The 22,383-nt window shown below is 42.1% G+C and overlaps 1 protein-coding gene across 2 annotated transcripts in view; it reads left to right on the forward strand.

The window, feature by feature from the left end:
* Positions 1-22,383, forward strand: part of gli1 (GLI family zinc finger 1) — a 61,163-nt gene that overhangs the window by 33,642 nt on the left and 5,138 nt on the right. The window contains exons 2-11 of one of the 2 annotated variants that reach the window (XM_004547684.3): positions 15,341-15,450; positions 17,315-17,535; positions 18,276-18,371; positions 18,459-18,657; positions 19,427-19,592; positions 19,775-19,882; positions 20,035-20,175; positions 21,037-21,186; positions 21,502-21,666; positions 22,002-22,244. In XM_004547684.3, the coding sequence (XP_004547741.3) occupies positions 15,380-15,450; positions 17,315-17,535; positions 18,276-18,371; positions 18,459-18,657; positions 19,427-19,592; positions 19,775-19,882; positions 20,035-20,175; positions 21,037-21,186; positions 21,502-21,666; positions 22,002-22,244 (1,560 nt within the window). In that variant the 5' untranslated portion in view covers positions 15,341-15,379. Of the gene's footprint in view, positions 1-15,340; positions 15,451-16,230; positions 17,085-17,314; positions 17,536-18,275; positions 18,372-18,458; positions 18,658-19,426; positions 19,593-19,774; positions 19,883-20,034; positions 20,176-21,036; positions 21,187-21,501; positions 21,667-22,001; positions 22,245-22,383 lie in introns of those variants that run through there. The other variant, XM_076884315.1, reaches the window with a different exon arrangement.

A 22,383-nucleotide genomic window follows, 5' to 3' on the forward strand; every position in this document is an offset into this window, starting at 1 on the left:
CCAAAAAGCTCCTAGGGGTTGCTTTGATTGGTAGGAGATCGCCATGGTTGCCTGTAGTTTTTTATGTTTGTCAACAAATACTTGCTAAACACTAACCAACTGGTAATAACACTTGAAAAAGAAGCAAACTGAAAAAGGAGAAGGTTTGCCTTCAAAGTAAAAGTTGCACCTTTGGATACATGTTTGGTGAAGCATTTACTTTGAAGGAAAAGCCCATCAGCTCTGTGCAAACGATGACTGGACCTGTCAAAAGCCATTGCAAGGAGATTTTTGCCAGTTGCACAGTGAATACTTGGTTTGTCCTTCATGACGAGTGCTTGCCAGATGGTCACTGACCAGTCTCTAAGCCTGTCTGACTAGGGTCTTTTTTCAACTTGGTCCTACATTGTCATCATAGTTGTGAAACACACAAAATAAGACAAGTTAACGTCACGTTGTTAACACAGGTTTTTGACATATGTTTTCATATCAGCAAAAGGTGATCAGCTCAGAATCTGTAGCAGTGAGGGACAAAAGTTTAGAAATGTGACACATCTGACTGGTCCTGTGTCCCCTCCTCTTATACAAATTGTTTTATACAGAGATACAGAGCTCGCTAATAGTTAGCAGCTATGTGCCGGCCTAACCAATCAGTGGTTCAAGTGCCGGATTTAGCACCAGTTTCTAAAGGGTTCAAGCTATCGCATCATCTACTTCTGTATAATTATAATGGTGGTAAAAACCAACAAGATTGTGCGTCCGCGCTTTCAGTCCAGTTACAGAAACTGAGGTTCACTGGCTTAAATGAGACTAGGGCTGCCACGATTAGTCGACTAGTTACGATTACATCGACTATCAAAATCGTCGACGACTGATTTAATAGTCGACGCGTTGTTTGAAGCTTTGTAAGATCCCAAAAGACGCAGGAATAAGTAGTAGGATTTAAGAGTGTAATAACGGACTGAAACAGAAGATGGCAGCACTGCATGTACAAGGATGCCAGCTGCGGTTAAACCCCGGAGAAGAAGAAGAAGCTGTGTCCCAGAATTCATAGCGCGGCCCAGCTCAGTTTCCAACAATGGCGGCAGCTAGTTAGTTTTAATGTTACTCTTATTATTCTTTCTGGGTCACAAAATAAACGTTTAGCATATTTTCAGGCGAGAATGTAGCTGTGTAAACCTCAAATATCGGCTCAGTTTATCAAGACACCACATATTTTCAAAAGCGCTCCGACGTTTTCGGAGACGTCTGTTACCCACTAGCTCGATAGCTAGCCGGGGTTACAGGCTCACTAGAGCCGGTGAGAACACCGGACTCCCGGCAGATCGTTTTCAAACGTCTTTCGCTACTCAGGTGAAACATATATAAGTGACTTAGATAACTTAAAAATGTTATTGTTTGGCTTTTTTTAGTATTTTATTTGTTCCTGAGTAAATCGGTTTGGCTGAGCTTAAAGTTATAGTTTTTACACAGCTGAATAAACATTAAGAAGACAACTGATTATCAGAAGTGTGAGATGTTCGAGAATATACTCCGGTGTCCTGTTATATTTTAGATAGCAAGGAGTTTATTAAACTTCACCGAAGCAATCTGCAAATTTCATTAAAATTTAATAAACTATCATCTTGTCTTTATTTTTAGTTAGCACAGACCTTAAACACTTAAAACGGTAAGCTAATGATAGTTATATAAGAGCAGATGCTGCTGGTGCAATAAGCTGTACGTCCAATGGATGATGATCTGATTAGTCGACTAATTGCAAAAATAATCGGTGACTAGTTGACTATCAAAATAATCGTTTGTGGCAGCCCTAAATGAGACCAAAGCAGGGCTTGTGTTAGCCGATGTGATGTCACTTTTGGGGTGTGTGCTATTCTCAAGGACAATTATTACTTGTCTGTGTCTAGCATTAAGCACAAAGCTAAACATTGTAAGCAAAACTGAGAAAACGTTGTGTATGTGTGAGGTCTACCACAACTGAAAATGGGAAAAAAAAAATCTTGTAAAATGTGTTCTCAATTTAAGGATCGATTTCACAATCAATCTAAATGAGCTGCAGTTCAGTGCACTGAAATTCCTCGCATGTTTTTGATCTGACAAGTTTGTGAGCGTGTTTATTTGAGAGCAAAACTGAAGTGTGACTGGAATCAGTGTATTTTCCGTTATGTGTTTAAATGTTTTCATATGTGTGTGTGCATGAGTGTGTGATTGTGTGGGTGTGTTAAGCTTCTCACCCCTCCAATTTACGGCCATCTGATTAGCTGATTTGTTGCCTTGTAGTTATGCTAATGCTAGCTAATTACAGCCCTGGTGAGTACTCAAGGCTCTCTCTCTCATTCTGTGTGTGTGTGTCTTTCTCTTGTGTGACTCTTTTGATCTCATGCTGTCAGTTACTCAGCAGATATCATGGCTGCTCCTTGCCACAGCTGTCAGCAGGATGGTGTCAGACAGTCGCACGACTATAAAGATGCAACTGGGTGTATTTGTGTACGTGGTTGTGTTGTCTGCATTTGTTTATTTGTAGACTCTGGACAGTCATGACTGCTTTCATTCTTATTCAGGGAAGGTGTGTGTATGAATATGAGTGTGTGACCATTTTTCCTTTGGATGTGTGAGTGTGTGTGTCTGTTTCCTTGAGTCACATGCTAAGCCCCAAACATCAGCTCAGGGATCCCAGCCAATTAAAAGCTAACGCAGGCCCAGATGCCTTTCTCCTACCAACATCTGGGTATTAAGCTAAACGCCTGCGATATATTAGTTATGAAGTCAGCAGCTATGAGGAGGACCACACAGGAGAAGGGGCACATTTTAGCACACAGTCTCGCTCTGTAACTTGTTCACTATGTAAAACGATGAGGTTTGTCTAACTAAAGGGCAAACAAAAGAAAAAGGAGAACATTGTTTTCTTTCTCACTGATTCATATCAACTAACCTGTCATCATATTTCACCAGTCATCAACTTCTGTATGTATGAGTTTGCTGAAATGGCCCTGCAGAGACACAAGGAACAGGAGTTGTAGACAGAGAAACCCACAAACTTAACTTTTGTTCTATATTTTTTTCAAAATCTTTTTGCAAAATGCATAAAAGATGAGCGGGAAGACTGAAAATGTGAGAAATTTTCACAATTTGCACTCCAGGGGCAGAGCTTCGGAGGAAGCACCAGTGTAAAAGTGAGGATATAACACTGTATTTGTGCACATTTAGTCGAACAGCTCTGAACTGATGAAGACAAGTCGCCACATGTGTGTTCATCTGCTGGGACAAATTTATCTACAGTTTACATACTGAGGTGGGCAAGAGAGATAAGAACATGGAGAACGAGAGCAACAGTGAGGGGGTGGTTTGCGTTGTAGAACATAATGATGTGCTTATAGATTATATCAGTTCACTGAATTGTGTATTTAATTTCCCTTGATTTCAAATTAAAGATCCAGGGTGACAGTGATGCAACAGTGGTGCTTGAAGGTTTGTGAGCTCCTTCACGTCATCACGTTAACAAAATGAAAACCCCTCTTGTGTCGCTGTCAATCGCTTCTGCTTGTTGGCTCTGAGGAATTTCAGTTGAAGCCATTCCTCCAATCAGAACAGCTTCAATGCTGGCAGGTTGATGGGTTTCCTTAAACTGCATGCTGTACCTTCTTCTACATTTCTGAAAACATGCGCCTTTTTAGGACATTTTTCCAGAAGAACAATGGTTAAGGTAGCTGAGATATGGTGTCATGACAGTTTTGGGGGCAGAGTGGTTTCTTCTCTTTTGTTCACAGTGCTCGCAGCACTGTCTGCAGCACATACAGCAGATGGCCCAGCTGGTGTGGAGTCACTTGGTGTGTTTGCATTAAGTTGTTAGCTAGTTAGTGAAAGCCTGTGTTCACAACCTCTGCAGCCTTTGTGCAGTTTTCTGCTACTTTGGACTCACTGAAAACATGAACTATTACATGTTTCACTAAATCACAGGTCAGCTGATTTGAAGATATAGAGGTTTGTTATATTTTACTACATAACGTGTGTTTCATCTGATGAGTCCAGATTTCTGCTGGAGTGGTGACATTTGGATAATGCAGTCAGAACTGGATGTAAACAACATGAAAGCATGGAGCCATCCTACCTCATATCAGCTGTTCAGGCTTGTGTTTGTGGTGTAATGGTGTGGGAGATATTTTTTGGCACACTTTGGGCTCCTTAGTACCAGCTGAACATAGTTAAAACACCACAGGCTAACTAAGTACTGCTGCTTAGCATGTCAACTGGTTTTCTGAGCTCACTGTATTCAAATGGCCTCCACAGTCACCAGATCTCAATCCAGTAGAAGACCTTTGGGAACTGGTGGAACAGAAGATTGACATCATAGAAATCTGCAGCAATCATGTTATTGTGGACCAAAGGTTAGCGGCACCTTGTTTAATCCATGCCACCAAGAACTAAGACAGTTCTGAAGGACAAAGACAGTCAAATCCAGTACTAGCAAGGTGGCTTTAAGTGTATATAAAAATATTTAAACAAGTGGAGTTTGCTGAATTATTGGCTGTTGGGCTGAAATATGGGTAATTTAAGCTCTTCTGGTTTTTTTGTTGTTGCTTTTTTTTTTTTTTTTTTTTACCTCAAGGCACTTTATATTGTAAGATAAAGATAATACAGAGAAAATCCCAACAATGAGACAACCCTCCTATGAGCAAGGACTTAGCAACAGCAGGAAGGAAAAACTCTCTTTTAACTCTCTTTTTGGTAGAACCAGGCTCGCGACTGCTTGGACGTGAGGGGAAGAAGACAAGACAATTCGTAACTCCTTTAAGTATAAACTACAAAAGTTGTTTTTAATTTTCCCAGAGGGTATTTAAAGTCTGATTGTCTAACTGCGAAGTTTCCAACCATCCATTTTCTTAACTGCTTATTCGACTTCCAGAGGGTAGCAGAGAAACTACAGCCCTTCAGTCGGGGAGAGGCAAGGTACACTGTGGAGTCATCAGTTTCCTAACATGCATTTGAAAGTGGAAGGAAACCATATACCTGCCAGTCAAAGGATTTAATGTCTACATTTCGGAGTTTGACACTGATACACCCAAAAATACACCTGTTCAGAATCCCCATTTATATCCACCTATAATATGGCTTTCTTCTACACAGGAAAGGACTTTCAGACCCTAAAACAAGAGCTCAGGCAGAAAAACGAGTGCACAACAAATTCCACACGGCTTTGTCTCGATTAACCGTGTCTGCACAGTTTTTATGGCGGCGTTGTCTGTGCCATATATCTCCTTGTTTCCTCTCAGTGAGAGGCTCTCAGAGCTGTGGTCACTGTGTTCCTCTGGTGGCCTGCAGGCTTCGTCTGCCGCTGTCGTGTTTTGTAGAGACTGTGTTGCGGTTTCTCCTACGCACCAAATACAAACACACAGACGCACACACAAACACACAAATACACGCACGTGTCTTGTCTCCCTTTCTGCCTGTTTTTGTCTGTCTTGTGCTCAACCGCACACATGCATCGGGTATCCGCCCCTCCACATCCTCTCCACTTCTATACCCTGGAGCCCATCTGTCTCTCTTTCCTCGGTCTCTTTTTCCTCGTCAGTTTTCCACCTCCTCTCTCTCCTCCCTCGCTTCCAGCTGTGTTATACAGCTAAAGAATATAAGGAGCAGCAGGCCGGCTATAAATATTCCCTGCCCACCCAAGACTGTTAGGATTATTATTTTTCTTATAATCACTGTGGTCTTTCTATAAACTGAACAGATTATTATCTGTTTTTTGTTGCCCTGTGCAGGTCCCTACTGCACAAGATAGCTGCCCTCTCCACTGAATTTGTCTTTGTGGAACATTTGTCAAAGAATTAGCAGGAGGTTGTATTTGAACTGACACAGCAACAATGTGGCATTGGATGAGATGAGTGGACGAAAAATACATTAAAAATAAAAATCCTGGAGTAAAAGTGACGTAGAGCCACAGAGAGGGAGGAAAAGAGCCAGAAGAAGCTGGGTGATGGTGAGGAGTGCTGTCGAAGGTGAAGAGGAATGCTGAATTTACAATGACAAAGCTCTGTTCATGTTTTCTTAAAAATGGGGGTTGGGCTCCTACTTGTTTACAGATGGAGCAGTCCTGTGTGCTGCTTCGTCTACAGCTGGGAACCAGCTGCGTGAATCAACCTTTCCTCATCTGCTTTATCCATCCATCCTTCTCTCCCTCCTTCTCCCCCCGCTTCCTTTGCTTCTCCTCCTTAAAAGGAGTTCAAAGAAATCCTTGTGGTTTGGGGCAATACCTATCTGCTATACAGGCATGTAGAAGTTAAGGAGAAGTAGTAGTAGGAGAAGAAAAGGCAAGACTTCAGTGGTAGACAGAGAAAAGAGGAAGGTGTGTATGTGTGTGTGTGTGTGTATGGGGGAGGGAGAAAAAGAAGCTGGAGGTAAAGAGAGGAGAGGGTGGAGAGGAGCGGGGTACAGGAAACCACAGGTATGTGCAGGATGGTGGGTGGGTGGCCTAGAGAGAGAGAGAGAGGACAGAAGAAGCAAAAGAGTGAAGGAATCGCAAGTCATGTGGGGATTAAGCTGAAGGAAATACCCTTACATGTGTTGTCAGCATCACACCTGTCAGCTCGACTGAGTCTTTTTTGGTCGAGACCCCTGAAGAGAAGTCTAACTGCTTTCCTGAGAAAGTGAAGCTCATTTGCCAGCAGTGCAAAACAGTGCTTGTACAGGCAAATGAATACAAGGAGAGGTGAACCGCTCCTAATCCTTAAACAAACACGATCAAGTCACCGACTGATGAAGCCAATGGTTACAAAGGTGATAAAACAGTAATCATGACTGTGCCGCTAAGGTTGGCTGTTCACGTGACAGTAAAGGAAGTTAATGATGGGACTTTTGAGGCCAAAATATTTTCATTGTCAGTTTGTTAAGCAAAGATTATGTTTACAGTTCACTTTTGTTCTGCACCTTTTACTCCTAGCACCAGGTGTTCATCAGGCTGGTGATACAAAATGATGTTTAGCGTTCCTAAACATTACAAAAACCCAGCGACGGCTCAAAACTCTGAGTTTTCTAGTCATTTTTCTTGCTGTGATTTATCTACCTTAGCTGTGCCGAGTAGCTGTACTCGAGCCCTCCAGTGCCCTAATATCTTTCATCAGTCACTCTGACTGTGTAACAACAAGGGATCAACGTTTCATCCCGCCATTCTGACAAGGTGAGAGCCCCAGCACTGAGACATCAGCACCGCAGCTTCACCAGCACAAAGTTTACAGTACAGGGATACGTGAAGTGTGAACCGCTGGGGTTGAGACTGGGGTTATGGTGTCGACTGTGTCTAAAAGGATAGTAAAAGATTCCCGTCTCATGGCTACACAGACTAAGTTTTTAACCAACTTTAAAACCAAAGAAATGTTGTCATGTGTCTCACCTTCAGACTTTGTATGCTTCTGTTATATTCAAATATATTTTCCTTAGTATGCATTTTTACATTCAAATATATTGACAGTAATGCAGTAATTTGGTTGATGAATTTCTGTCTTTTTAATGGATAATATGCATAAGTATATGTATACTCTGTACATTATCTGCATTATAGCTCGGTCATTAAGCCGGGATTATACTTTTCTGCTCGGGTCCGACAGTGAGCACGAGGGTCTGTGTGCCTGCCTGCTTTTGTGACCGCATGGACTCATCCATGGAGCATTTACATTACAGTGCACCAACTACACATCCGCTCCAGGCGGTGGACTGCTCGACCGTCGGGTCTTCAGCTGTTTGTGTCCGGGTCCACAGCAGATTATAATCAAGCTCTTGGAGCTTTACAGAAAACAAAATATTTAGAGTGAGAACTCTTTGAATGCCCAAGTTTACAAAGCAAAGCAACAGGTGATTAAAAATGGCCGTATGATTTTATAGTTTAAACAGTGGTGTAAAGAGGGAGGGAATAGGGTGGCAAGTGCCCCCATGAAATATAATTGCAGTGTGTGCAGCATCCAATGAGTTAGAGCCTGGGTGGGACCAGAGCTGTGGTCACTGTGTGGTCACAGTATGTAGATTAAAATACTAATACTAATAAAATACTAATATCCTTATATATTTATGCTGTATTCCTAAAAGTACTAAGCACAATACAATTTAAGTCATCTCCAGCTGGAATATGAAAACGATCCGTCCATCCAAATAATTGTGATTCAGTAATACATGTAGGGAGATCATGAAGAGAACTGGTGTATAATGAGTACTTTTACTGTGGTGCTACTTCTCATATAGCAGATTTTGAGCCGAAAATATCAGTTAGGAAATAAATTTGAAATGTGGGAGCACAGTGTCTCATAGTGATGCTGTTGTTAGTACTGTAAGTAGGGTGTACCCCACTTTTCCCCCCACGATAGCTGCGATAGGCTCCAGATCCCCCCGTGTCCCTGGACTGGATAAGTGGTTAAGAAAATGAACGGATGAAGATCATTTTGATGGCATGAAAGTCAGTTAACTAAAATACTGAATGATGGTCTTACTCGTCTGACACAATGAGGCTTATGTCTGTTCTGTATCTTTTTAAAGACCAAATGGGCATTAAAGCAGTTTAAATCAAAGTCAGAATTGCTGTTACTAAGTAGATATGACATTAATCTTCCCTGCAGCAGTTTAGTAAGTAGAGCTTACTGTACATTACAGTGATGTCTCCAACCCTGTGGCCTTTCACTGGTCACACTGTTGGCCCCCATCACATTACAGCAGCTGCGAGGAATTCACAGATTCTGGGTAAAAGGGGTAAAAAACACAAGGGGGGGGTAGGGGGGGGGGAGAAAAGCAGGAAAGGGTGAGAGTCTGTGTTGGGGTTGGAGGGGGGGTTACAAAAACAAAGGCAGAAATTAAAAACAAAGTTTACCACTGAAGGAAAACAACAGGGTTAGAAAAAGTCGGCATAAGAGAAAAAAAAGAAAGAAGGAAGGGAGGAAAAATGGAAGAAAACGAGGTAGAATCTGGGCTGTGGTTGGCTGCAGGCCTGAGCCCCGCCTCCGTTCCCTCCTCCCTCCCGCGGTCCGTCTCCAGCCCTAACACAACAGAATCCCCCACAAGCCCAGCCACATCAGGAACGGCTGGCTACATTATAGCTGCCATTATCGTCTCTCAAGTCATAACAGCCAGAGAACACCCACCTCGACTGCAGCTCCGCCAGGAGGGGGAGGGGCGAGGGAGAGGTCGCAAGAGCAGGAATGAGCGTAGGGAAGGAGGGAGTGAGGGAATGAGTGAGAGGGTGGAGGCAGCGGGGGAGAAGAGGGAAAGCGAGAGATAGTCAGAGATACAGAGCTATGGAAGAGGCAGAATTATAAGAGGACAGCAGGGAGCAGAGGAGAGGGTGGGGGAGAAAGAAGATGCTTTCAGATGGGTGTTTACACTCGATGCAGCGACCTCTGAAGATGTGTGTTGAGTTTTATTGAGGCTGCTGAGTGCGTGTAAATGTTGTGTAGAATATTTAGCAAAAACACAAACAAGCAACACAGACTGAATACTCACATTCCCATGTGAGATTAGAAGAGAAGCAGGCTGAGAGGAACGGGGATGTCATTAAATGCCGCTTTTTATATTGGCTGAGGAAGCGCGGGCGGGGGGGGGGGCATGTGTGAGCCCCAGTTTAGTGTTTCACCCAAGAGAAAAGGAGTGTAGAAGTAGAGCGGATCAGACCTTTTGTGTGACACAGCCAGTGACCTGTGGAAATGTCTGTCCTCTCTGGAGACTTCCTCGGAGGGAGGAGGATCAGGACTTTATGGGAATGTCACAAATGGCGAAACTGTGAGACTCTAAACAATGTTTCTCTTTGTAACCCACAAACACAAACTGTCACCTGAAAACTGAATCTAATGGGACAAATAAGCACTAAAAGCTCTAAAATGCCTTCAGCCCGGTCCAATCAGATCCCTGCAGCAAGTCTGTCCTCCTCAACTGTATTTTGTCCCTTGAGCTGTTTTCTCATGTGGTACTTCTGACACTTTGTGGAGGATAACTTTGGGATATTTTCCTTAATCGTCCTTTCTCAAATGTAGAATACAGCAGGAAATTTACTTCAGATGTATTTTCACTAGTGCCCACTTGCTACTGGTGAATGAAACACGGACTTGGTACCAAAGAGCTTGCCGGTTAAAGACTGAACGTCTGAACGTGCTGGGCAGTTGCATTCTCACTGCTCACTGTCTGACTAAAGTTCAGGGCTCGAGTGCATGTTTGGAAACGGCTTCAGCTTCTTAAAGTGACACTATTTAACTAAAATAAACAACCGATGTATTTTCCAATGAAAAGTTAAAGTCATAGGCAATAAAATATTAAAGTGCACCACATGACTGGGTAGGCGTAGAACCACCTTTCACAGCATTAACTTGAAGTAATCATTTTCCATGTAACTGTCAATTTTGGCCCACTCTTTACAACATTGCTTTGGTCCATTGAGATTCGTGGGCATTCATTTTTATACAGCTCCCTCCACAGCATTTCAGACAGTGAGGTCTGGACTTTGCAGAACCTTCATTCTTTTCTTTTTCAGCCTCTGTTGTAGATTTGCAGGAGTGCTTGGGATAATTATCCTGTTGCTGAGTTTCGGCCAAGCTTTAGCTTTCAGACACATGGTCTCGTGTTTGATTCTAGAATACAGAGTCCAATGGCCACAAGGTCCTGTGTCTGCAAGCAAGCCCAAATCATCACGCCTCCAACACCGTGCTTCACAGTTGGTATACAGAGTTTGTGCTGATATGCTCTGTTTGGTTTTTGCCAAACATGGCGCTAGATTTGTCACCAAACATTTCCACCCTGGTCTCATCCGTTCAAAGTACAATGTTCAACAAGTCTTGTGACTGGTACAGCTACAGTTTTCTAAACTATAATCCATGCTGCCATGTTCCTTTTTTAGAGAGAAGAGGCTCCTGGCAACCCGTCAAAAAAACGTGTTCAGTGCACACAGCAAAGGGTCTCGAGTCAAAAACAAAACCAGGCTGCCGCATTTGACTCTGAGGCATATGTTCGCCTGCTCAAACCGGCACCCGAAGTCATGATTTTTAACATTTAACATGCCAACAGAGGCCAGTAAAGCCAGATTATTTATTGGGTTTTTGCCTTTCTTTGAGTATCGCATGATCGGCCTTTGAGGTGAAGTTTGCTCGGATGTTCACTCCTGGGAAGGTTGTGCCATTGTCATAGCACATACCTGAAAGCTTGAGAATGTAAAACTGACAGAACCTCGGCTTTTATAGAAGTGATCTTACTTTCTGATGATCAATCAATCATATGCATTCCATTCACAGCACCTGGCTGCTACTTATACTCCTTATTTGTGTGGTGCAGTAAGGGTGCACTTACATTTCCACAGGACTGCATAGAGTCCTGTGGAAATGTTTTATTCCCTTCACAGAAGGCCTGCAGGCCACATCTGCTGTTATACTTAGTATCAGTTTTTGCTGAATTGTGAGTCTTTGGTTTGGTTTCTGACAGTGAGTGAGTAATAGCCCAATAAAGGATACAAACCCATATTTTATTTGTTGGTGGTAGGCTCTGTTAGTTTGGTTAGTAAGTAGGTAAGCTGGGTAGAAATTTATTAGGCTACGCTACATTCAAGACTACTTAGGGATGTTTTTAAAATATTCATTAATGGAGGTGAGCTCATCTAATATCACCGTTAAGTGTGGCATCCAACAGCAAGCCCATTCATGGATTTGCCACACTTTGGAAAAATAGTGTAGTGCTATTAGAGCAGAAGTAAAGTTAGAAAGCTTTCCTTTTTTCAGAGCAGGATGATTCTGTACAACAAAACTAGAAAACAACACACTAAAAACAAGAAAATGATTCAAATGGATTATTATTGTCCAGCTGATTCAGTTCATCAGTTAGATCAGGTTTGTGATCTTTATGTCTTTATGATAGGGTTGGGTTTTTCGGGTATTATTTACAGTAGATATCGCTGTTTTGCCTCATGTTACAGTACATTCATAAACAGTAGTCATTAGCTATATTTAAAAATAAGATTAAAAAGACTTGGGCCACTCTAATGGGAATAGAACTAACTCGCAGAGCTTTTTCTCTTTGTTTCAGTCTCTTTATTCTTAAATTTGTTCACCAACAACAAACGTCTGGCCGGGCTTTTAGGCCGTCTTTCAACTCTGTCCTGTCTTCATTAATCTCACCTCCTTTCGCTCAGCTACAGTTCAGTCGGAGAAGTCCAGCTGGCTCCGTCGCACTTTCCAGTCAGCCAACAAGCAACTCCCAGCTGCCCATCGTGGTCATCAGCTCAGTGAACTGGATGTCTGACTATCCTCGATCTGGCTTAGTCAGGCAGGAAATAATCTCTGTAAACAGATATCTGCTCATGAATATGAGGAATCTGTAAGCAAGGGCCAAGATCTTTGGTAGCTTTCTGGTTTCTGCATGTAGTCCGCTTGTTGTCAGGATTCTGTTGACCAATCCCGTCCAGCTTTGCTTGCAAGTCACAAATGCTCTCATAAAAGAAAATTATGATTGAACCGAGGAGATAGAAAGGATAGAATCATTTACACAGAAAACTTTAATCTTTTCATTTCAGTGAGCGGTTACAAGTGTCTAACTCGGTCAGTAAATGTAACATCAAGAGTTAGTGAACCTTGAGTGTTTGAATGTGGAGGTTTTGGGTGTACAAAGTGGCTGGACATCCTGTGCTCATCGCCAGCTCCTTGGTTCCTGCCCAGCTAGCTGTGCCGCACTAGAGCAGATTTGTTTAGTTAGCCGTTTGATTTATGGCCTTGGGGTTTTTAATATGCTGCTGCCCCATCCCTCTCAAACCCAGCACCACAAAATTACACTGGGCAGAAAACTCCTTCAGAGTTTCTCACAAAATACTGACCTGAAATAGCGCAACACCTGTGTCAGCACCGCACATATGAAATCATCCTGGATGTGTAAATCCATGTATTTCATTCTGTAATAACTATGTAAAGGTTCGAAAGACTTTCCCACCTAAAATTCATTACCAATTAGAGAAAAATACTAAAGTTTTTATAGTCTAATTCAACGTCTTTCTAATAAGGTCAGTTACATTACACTCAACAGCTGTAGAGGTTTTGATTGAACTGCACCGTCTGCAGTTTCTGATGCCTGGTGTTTGTAACGTTTACTGTTTACGTATGTTGGAGGTAAACCTAGCTTATGAGACAAGGTTGCTCAGACTTTTTCTGGATGTGAGCACGAGCTTTGCACCATGCAAATTAATTACACAAGACACATTTCTGTGCGTGAACACTGAACTCGCTGTTTTACTCCCTGGAGAAACGTTGCCAAACACACTTTTCTACAAATTCCAGGTTGCACACATGCAGGTTTATACATTATTCACTCTCGTGCTAGGATCTACCACACACACACTCTAGTGCAAGTTAGACTCTCCAAAACACTTTTGTGATACACACCTGCTACTACAGCATCACCGTTATGGACAAACCTCAGGCTTCTACTGATATTTCTACTATAAATTACACTAATTCATACAATTTGTTAATGAAAACGCACTTAGACACCAATATCGCCCATAAGTTCTTATAGTGCAAACTCAACTTTAGTTATTCAGGTAACAGTTTTAGTGCTTCTGCAGAAATCGTGGTAACAGCATGACTGAGGAGGACACGAGGCAGGTCAGACTTTGGAACGTAACCCTCAAGCGTCTTTAACTATTTTTAAAGCACGACCTTTCTCGAAAATTGCACAAAAAATAGAAATGTGCCGAGGATATTGTGTGCTCAGAGTTAGTGATCCCAGTGTGGTGAGTTTGTCGATCAACTTCTGCACCTGAAGAAATTGTCTCTCCCGCTTTGCCTCTGCCATCTAACACAGATATGATTGGACTTTTGTAACTGTGCCTGCGTTTCTCTGTGAGTGTGCTGTGCATGCATGGTTGTAATTATCTGTAACGTGTATGAGTGAAAACACTTTTTTGGGGGGGATAGCAAAGGTTGCTCGTCCAGTTAATGGTCACGTGGTCTGCTGCCGATCCTGTGCGACTGAGTTTCTGCACTAACTGCTTCAGTATACCTACCGTCACTGTGGCACACATTCTCGCAAGACTTGGTGGCCGCTGGATGATTCTGCATCCCCACCGTGAGAATGACAGGTGTGCCAGTGTGTGAGGTTGTCTGGGGAACCTCTTCTTGGTATTTATGAGTTCTGGACAGCTGAGGTGTTTGGTGAGATCTCTATTTAGCACTTCCGGCTAATTATCATACACACATCCAAAGCTTGTGCTGAATATATGCAATTACTCCTGGAGTGCCCACCAACCCCCCACCCCCTGGTGGCATGTGGCTTAAATAGGTCCCTACTGCCCTTTTAACACTTGTGCTACTGCATAACAGGCGTCGCAACCTGTTACACTGAAACCATAGAGCTTTGATCTGCAGAGCACAGGAGCGCCTCTAGTTTGGGTTTGAACATTTGTCACATAAACCCAAGTAATGTGGTATTTGGACACAGCATCCAGAGTCTGATTTGTGATGCTTTTATATTTTAGCTTTATTTTATTGTTGCAGCACATGTCCAAATAAAAGAAATAATAGCGTATTTGTCCACACATGCGTGGACAAAATACATAAAATTGTTGAATGTTTTTGGCCTTTTTCCATTTGTTGTAGCTCAGACATCAGTGTACTAATTACCTTTCGAAACATGTAAGAACCCACAGTCCCAGCTATTAGTACCTGCACTGATGTGGCTGGATGTAATGAGCAGGTGCTTGTTTCCTGAGCTCTCTCAGCTAGAATTACCTTACACATATACTCTTGCTGAAAGATACCGTCTCCATATGAGGCTCCCACAAAAGGCTGCTTTGTTCCACTTTCATTTTTCTCTGTTTGTCTTGCTAGCATCACTAAACCTGTGTCCTTTAAGTTTTTTAAGGCAAAGCCCTGATTTTCTTCACTGAGCATGCGTGGCTGCCTCGTCAGTTGTTTAACACGATGCTCTCTAAGAGTACAGGATGTGTTTTTAATCAGGTAATCCCTTTTGTTAAATGTCGAGGTCGAACCTTGCACTCGAGTAGCTGTAGCTATGAAATTAAGATGAACGTGAATTCTTTTACATTTCACTTCTATGTGCTGCTTTTACTTAAGCAGTGGATTTGGCATTTTAAATCTGGACTGTTTAAAATAAGTATGACTCAAGCTTTCAGAGAGCTTATTTTGTCCACAAACTGTTTTTCTTAGTTTGGTTTGGTCTGTTATTAACATCCTACGTATTCTTTTTTTCCCCCTCAACCACAATTGTTCTCTGTATTTGGATTTTCTTTCTGGTGGAGTTCAGTTTTGTTTGGTGGAGTTGGGTTTGTTTGGATTTCCTTCTCTTCATCCTAACCGTGTCCTCGTCTCTTTATTTTTCTCTCTCTCTCTCTCTGTGTCAGGTCCAGGGTGTAAGGGGAGCATTAGGTCTGAGAGCTCCGATGCCAGTGGACATGCAGCCACACCAGGGGCTGTATTACTACGAGACTTCACCCAGCCAGCCCTCCAGAGGGTAAGACGGCAGCGAGCACGGAGCGAGGCCTCCTGTTGCTTTTAAACAGCCGCAGCTCTTTTACGTGAGAGAACTCAAGAGAGTAGCTCGACATTTTCAGCAAATCTGATAACAATATAATCACCATCATTATTACACACACACACACACACACACACAGAATGAGCTACAGTTGAGATTTTTCAGTGCTGCCTGGAAGATAAACCAGTGTTACTGGCTTTCTTCAAAAACAGCTGCAATATTTCTGTTCTGTAATTTACAGAATTTACATTCTGATACTAGTTTTATCTACAATTTCAAACTGTCTGGTCAAACTCAGCTAAATTATCTGCTTGGCGCTGATCTGCAACTTCTCCTACGACGACACAAGCTTGTCAGGTGTGGGTGTCGAGCAAATGATTTTCTCTTCCTGCAGACAAGAAGGTATTAAACTTCTGCAAAGAGTAGAGTTACTCCAGGATTTAACTCCCCTCAAAAACCTCAATAAATAAAGTTTGTAGGTGTTTGTCGTGTACTTTTGTACTAGACCTTCACGTTTGTTGCCAGATTTTATGCTAAAAATGGCACAATGCTGTCATCTTTAATAACCAGAGCTGTTTCTTTTTTCTAATCTTGCTACAGATCAGCAAAATCTGAGAGATCTGACTTTTTTTTTGTATTTTATTAACAATAAATCACATCAGCTCTCCTAGAAAGCAGAGACGACTGATATCTTAGGCTCAGAAATCAATCACACAGATATTCTCAGGGTACAGAAGCTCAGATATGTCTGCAATTGTCGTGGACACAGTGCTAACTCAGCCCCTCACGCCTCCTCTATCCACCCTCGCGCCGTCTCCCTCCCTCCCTTCTCTCATGCCACCCAGGTTGCGGGTGGACTCGGCCTCTCTCTGACAGCTGCTAATTACAGGCTGACCAGGCCCCGCTGCGCTCTGCATGACTGCCTCGCGCCCCACTCAGGTTACCCAGAGTGAGGGAGAAGCAGAGAGAGTTGGAGAGAAAGGTGGCTGGGCAGGACAGAGGAAGAACAGAGGAGCAGGAGGTGTGGGGAGAAAGGAAGATAGAAAGAGACAGAGAGTTGCAGAGGAAGGAGAGCGAGAGAAACAGAAAAGTATAACAGAAAGGATGAATGGGAGAAGAGAAAAGTAGGAATGGGAGGGAGGTAAATTCGGGGGGAACCAGCAGAGTGGATTAGAGAGGACAGATTAAGCTCCTGTGTGGAATACACGTTGTGGTAAAAGAATTAAAGAACTCAAAGGGCGACTTAGGAGAAGGTGGAGAGATGCAGTCTTTCCCTTTTAGAAGAAGAGCAACAGGGACGGAGAAAAGCAAGAAAAGAACAGGAGAGACCAATTTTGAGCTAACCAGTGAGAGTAAAGAAATGTCAGAGAATCCATTGAAATTCATGAAGACTGGAAAGTTCCAATGAAGATTCATGTCTGTAGCTTAGGGGAAAACCCAGATGAGTAAGTTTCCAAAGTTTAGGCCGAAATAAGGGCTGTGTACCATCTAGTGGTGGGAAGGACACAGCACAATAGTAGTTCTAGTCTTTAGGCAGTGCTAGTTTTTCCAGGCATGGAATAGAAAACATCTATATGTAATTCTAGCTTACAGGCTGGAAATAAAGCTTTCCAGTGAGTATAATTTTATCCCATTTATCAGGCTTTCATTTATTTATTGTGATTTTGGTTTAGATGACTGTTTAATCAGCATGACTGTAAATAAAATGATAAAAATGCTACAAAAGAGTGCACAACAGTGTATCAGAAATCATTATCATTCCTTGTCACAATTCCCTTTCAGAGTATTTGCAGTTTACACATTTATTCAAATTTCTTTTGCTGTTTTTCTCTGATGTTCGCAGCATAGTCCCATCAGATCAGTCTCCCTACAGTAATGCGTCTTCGCTTCGTGCTCCGCTCCTCGACGGCCCGTCCCAGGACTGCCACGCTATGTATAATCCCATGACTCATGGATCAGGACCAGGGCAGGGAATTGGCCCCTGCTTGGATCAATATATGAGGCACCCTCAAGCCCCACCACCCCACGGTATGATGGGCCACAGGGGTATGCCGCCCACAGAGGGTGAGTCAGAGTATCTTTTACATCTCCGTTAACCTCACAGCTGCTATTGATTTGGATTTAAGGATACCTGAGAGACTGAAACCAAAAAACAATGTACAAAAGGAGTGAACAGAAGTTAACAGTTGGCTGGCTTTACTGTGGAGATATAAATCTGGAGTGTGAGGTTGCAGTAAAACAGCAGGCGGGTGGATTACTCTAAATTAGTCAGTTAAATAAAGACGAACTAGAGCTAAAAGAGTTGTGTGCGTACAAATATATCCATATATAGATACAGATATGACTGAACACTTACTTGTTAATGAGTAACTGGTTAAATTTGTATGCATGTATGTTACATCACCAGTCATGTGTGGAATGTTATCAAAACAGTCAAATGAACCTCTCATGTGGCTGCTGATGCAAAGTACTAAAATGCTTTTCTTACATTTGTACCTCATGTTACTTATTTGCTATTTATTTAAAAAAAAAATTTTCTATTACCCCTAAAAGTCTAAAAAAAAAAAAGGGTCCAGACTAGATACCACCAAGAAATGTGTCATTACAGAAAAGGTGAAAAGTTTTGAAAAAGTTTTACTTGCACAGCTCTGCAGGTCAGCCTAAATTGCTTGTGAGATTTTTGGCATGTGCGTGCTTCTTTCTGACTCTCTGAGCTGCAGCGACCCATTAATCCTGTCTTTGTTCCCCTACTTAAAAATAATGTAGCTTTTTGCAGCAGTGCATTTCAGTGTAATGCTTTGCAGGTGGTAACAGCGCCCCCTACTGTAACCAGAACATGATGTCTCATCACAATTTCTGCCAAGTTCAACATGGCTCTGATCAGATTGGATCAGGTGATGGTAAGGAAAACCTCAATTTAGATATTTTTTTAAAAAAAACCATCCTGAAATTTAACCCTTCTGCTTTCATTGTCATCTCTCCTGTAGGCTCGAGGTTCTCCACACCTCGTTCCATGCTTAAGCTAAGCAAAAAGCGAGCTCTGTCCATCTCTCCTCTGTCTGATGCCAGTGTGGACCTGCAGACGGTAATCCGGACCTCACCGAATTCCTTAGTGGCCTTTGTAAACTCTCGCTGCAACCCCAACGGCGCTAGCTCCTATGGTCATCTCTCTGTGAGCGCTATGAGGTCTGATATCACTTGATTTTATATGATTTGAAAGTCACTGTTATCCTCCTCGGTTACACCCTTTGTCAATAAAAACAGACCTGAGGTTAAATATTTAAAGTGGACCTATTATGCTCATTTCCAGCACCATCATCAGTCTGAAGCCTGAGCTGAAGGTTTCAGGGATTTTTTGTATGTACTCTGACCTTATTACTTACTTTGAACACATGCAAAATTGCCAGTCTGCAACGATAGATAGATAGATAGATAGATAGATAGATAGATAGATAGATAGATAGATAGATAGATAGATAGATAGATAGATAGATAGATAGATAGATAGATAGATAGATAGATAGATAGATAGATAGATAGATAGATATCCCTCTGAAGAGCATGGATGAACAGGTGAATAAACAATAAATAAGTCCACTTTAAAGTATTTGAAAGTAATGTCCTGCACGTTTGCTGACGTTTTTTCTTTCATGTTTAAATTGTGTTGATAATCCCTCTCCTCTCATTTAGCCCTCTTCAATATTTATTATCAGGTGTGATGTGATGACATCCCTTAAGCCACGCCAGATGGTGACACATGTTTCAGCCAAATGGTTTTAAATAATAAAAGCAGATTATGTGAAGTTGAACAAAATGTATTTCTTCATTTTTAAAGAATTGACAAAAAATACATTAAGAGTGTATTTCTAGCTGCACCATCTTTAGCAAACTAGCTGCTGATTCTCTTTAGTTTCTTATCAGTTCCCTTTATTTGTTTTTATCTCCCGCTCCACAGTCCATCGCTCGGTTATTCCAGCAATATAAATTGCCAGTCCAGACAACAAGGGTCCATGTATGGAGGAGGAGGAACACCTCTGGGAGGACACACACCAGGCCCCTGCCAAGCTTCACGTTTACCTCCCCACAATCCTCGGCTCCATGCTCCGCCCAAACACGGACACGTAAGCTCATTCTTTCACTCAGCACACCCTCTGCTTCTCATAGCTGGGAGAGCATAGTTGGGAAGTGGGAAGAGAAAGCGGCGGATAAATGACAAAGAATGAATGCATATTTTATATATACACATTTAAGTTTTGAATGAGGAGAAAGACAAAGATTATATTATGAGAGTATTGTTTTGCAGCTGAAGACAGAGCCAGGCCTTGGAGGTGCGATTGATGGCATGAATGTGAAGAGCCTGGAGGAGAGGTCAGAGGGAGATGTAGCTAGCCCTTCTTCCACTGGCACTCAGGTACAGTAATGATGATCATATGTCAACGTGAAAGAGATTCAAAAACAGTGAAAGTGCCTGAAATTATATATTTAATGGCTGAAAATATGTTGTTTAGATAATTGCACAAAATAAACTGGAGCTATTCTTCATTTCTACACATGTGTCTGCAGGACCCTCTTCTGGGCCTTCTGGATGGGCGAGATGATTTGGACAAAGAGGACGGGAAGCCTGAACCAGAAGCCGTCTATGAGACCAACTGTCGCTGGGAGAGCTGCAACAAGGAATTTGACACACAAGACCAGCTAGTTCATGTAAGACTAAGAACAGGGCTGCCAGCCTTCAGATACAAAGTAGAGAGAGGAACAGAAAGGAGGTTATATAATACAATACAAAACAAATTGCATTTTCATAGCTTTATATTATATATTGTAACAGTTAACAGTAAAATAGGTGAACTAACCCTTTAACTAGCTAAACTGAAGAGATGCCGTGGATAATGGATTAGATACAGTTTCTGTATGTGACCGCTAAGCTGTCTGAGAAGGAGAAAAGTACAAAGTTTAACTGACCTGTAGGATCCTCACTTATCATGCCTTACACAGAGATACCCAGCTGTTGCAGATGTTTACTAAATTCAGAGGAAGCAGCTCATATGGCTCCATCTCAGCCTAGCATCCTCGCCTGTCACACCAACCCTCTGCATGTCCTGCATCACACATCCATGAACCTTCTCTGTGATCTTCTTCTTTTCCTCCTGCCTGTCAGCTCCATCGTCAGCATCCTTTGTTCATTGTATCCACTATCTCTCCTCTGCACATGTGCAAACCATCTTAGTCTCTTGTCACTCCCAATGAAAGTCTCTTCAACTCTCCCACCTCCGTTAAGGATACACAAACCTTCACGTCCTGTGAAAGTTATGTCAAAAGGTAGTATTTAAGTATTTACAGATCAGTAATAGATGTTAAAATAAGGCAAACATCAACATATATGAAGTTAAATAGGCACACTGAATGTCTTTTGCATTTTCTGCGTTTTTATTTACCGTGTGTTGTGTAGAAGGACTTTAGTTTGTGTTCATGTGTAGCATAGAACTATAGAATGCTTCCATCCCAAAACATGTCATTGGAGTATCCACTATCTGTCACTAACAATGAATCTTTTTGTGTTTGCAGCACATCAACAACGAGCACATCCACGGGGAGAAGAAGGAGTTTGTGTGTCACTGGCAGGAGTGCTCTCGAGAACAGAGGCCTTTCAAAGCCCAGTACATGCTGGTGGTTCACATGCGCAGACACACAGGAGAGAAGCCACACAAGTGCACTGTGAGCACATGTGTTAAGTCTTTGCTTTGCCTCTTAGTTCTTGTTTCTCTTTCCTTGTCCAGATATCTTCAATTCCAACATGCTTCTGTGTTCCTGTGTACCTTGACATGCATACCATATATTATTTTCAGTGTGGATTAACAACCTTTTTTTATATTTTAAAACTCGCTTTACTGTTTTGAAGCTCAAATCTAATATTGTTATAGGACCGCAGGCTTGTTGTCAAAGCTTTTACAGACTCTAATCATCCCCTCTCTTGCAGCGTAGCTGTTGTAACAGTGTTAATTAAACAATTATGTATATTTGCTGTTCTAGTTTGAAGGCTGTAATAAGGCCTACTCTCGCCTGGAGAATTTGAAGACCCACTTGCGCTCTCACACTGGGGAGAAACCATATGTGTGCGAACATGAAGGCTGCAACAAAGCCTTCTCCAATGCTTCAGACCGAGCTAAACACCAGAACCGAACTCATTCCAATGAGGTAAGATTCACCTCCGAAAAGTGCTTAGCTATTGAATGTCACGTGCATGTTGCTGTGTAAGCTCTGTATTATTAACAGTGTTATTTGATTAAACCATGTGTTTTCTTCCTAAAGGGTAACATGTAACTGTTTTGTGCTGTTTCATTACACGCTTTCATGTAAAATAATTGTATAAATTAATATAAATGTATTGTAGAGATTCACATGCCAAGATACACAACATAAATTGGAAATAATTTCTATTTGAATCATAAGATTTTACATAGCAGGGAAGCAGCAGTAAAGTAAACTGTAGAATGCAAGGAGTTCACATAAGGTGCTTTTGTCTTTTACAGAAACCTTATGTGTGTAAAATCCCTGGTTGTACCAAGCGATACACAGATCCAAGCTCTCTGCGTAAACATGTAAAGACCGTGCACGGCCCTGAGGCCCACATCACCAAGAAACATCGTGGAGACACTGGCCCTCGTCCCCCCGGTTCAGTTATGAACCCTGGAGGTCCCAACTCTGAACTGCTGCTGGAGAAAGAAGAGGCACGCAGAGAAGACTGCAAACTATTGGCTCCTGAGACTTCTCTGGTGAGGGTTACAATTTGTTCTATATCATTCAAATGAATAACATAACAAAACTCCAATGTAGTGGAAAAAATAGGGACCCCTTCCATATTTTCTTATTAAACTTTATCCCATTTTTAAAGTTAACTTTGTCTCTCACATC

The sequence above is a fragment of the Maylandia zebra genome, linkage group LG5 (assembly GCF_041146795.1).
Source record: "Maylandia zebra isolate NMK-2024a linkage group LG5, Mzebra_GT3a, whole genome shotgun sequence".
Classification (NCBI taxonomy): domain Eukaryota; kingdom Metazoa; phylum Chordata; class Actinopteri; order Cichliformes; family Cichlidae; genus Maylandia; species Maylandia zebra.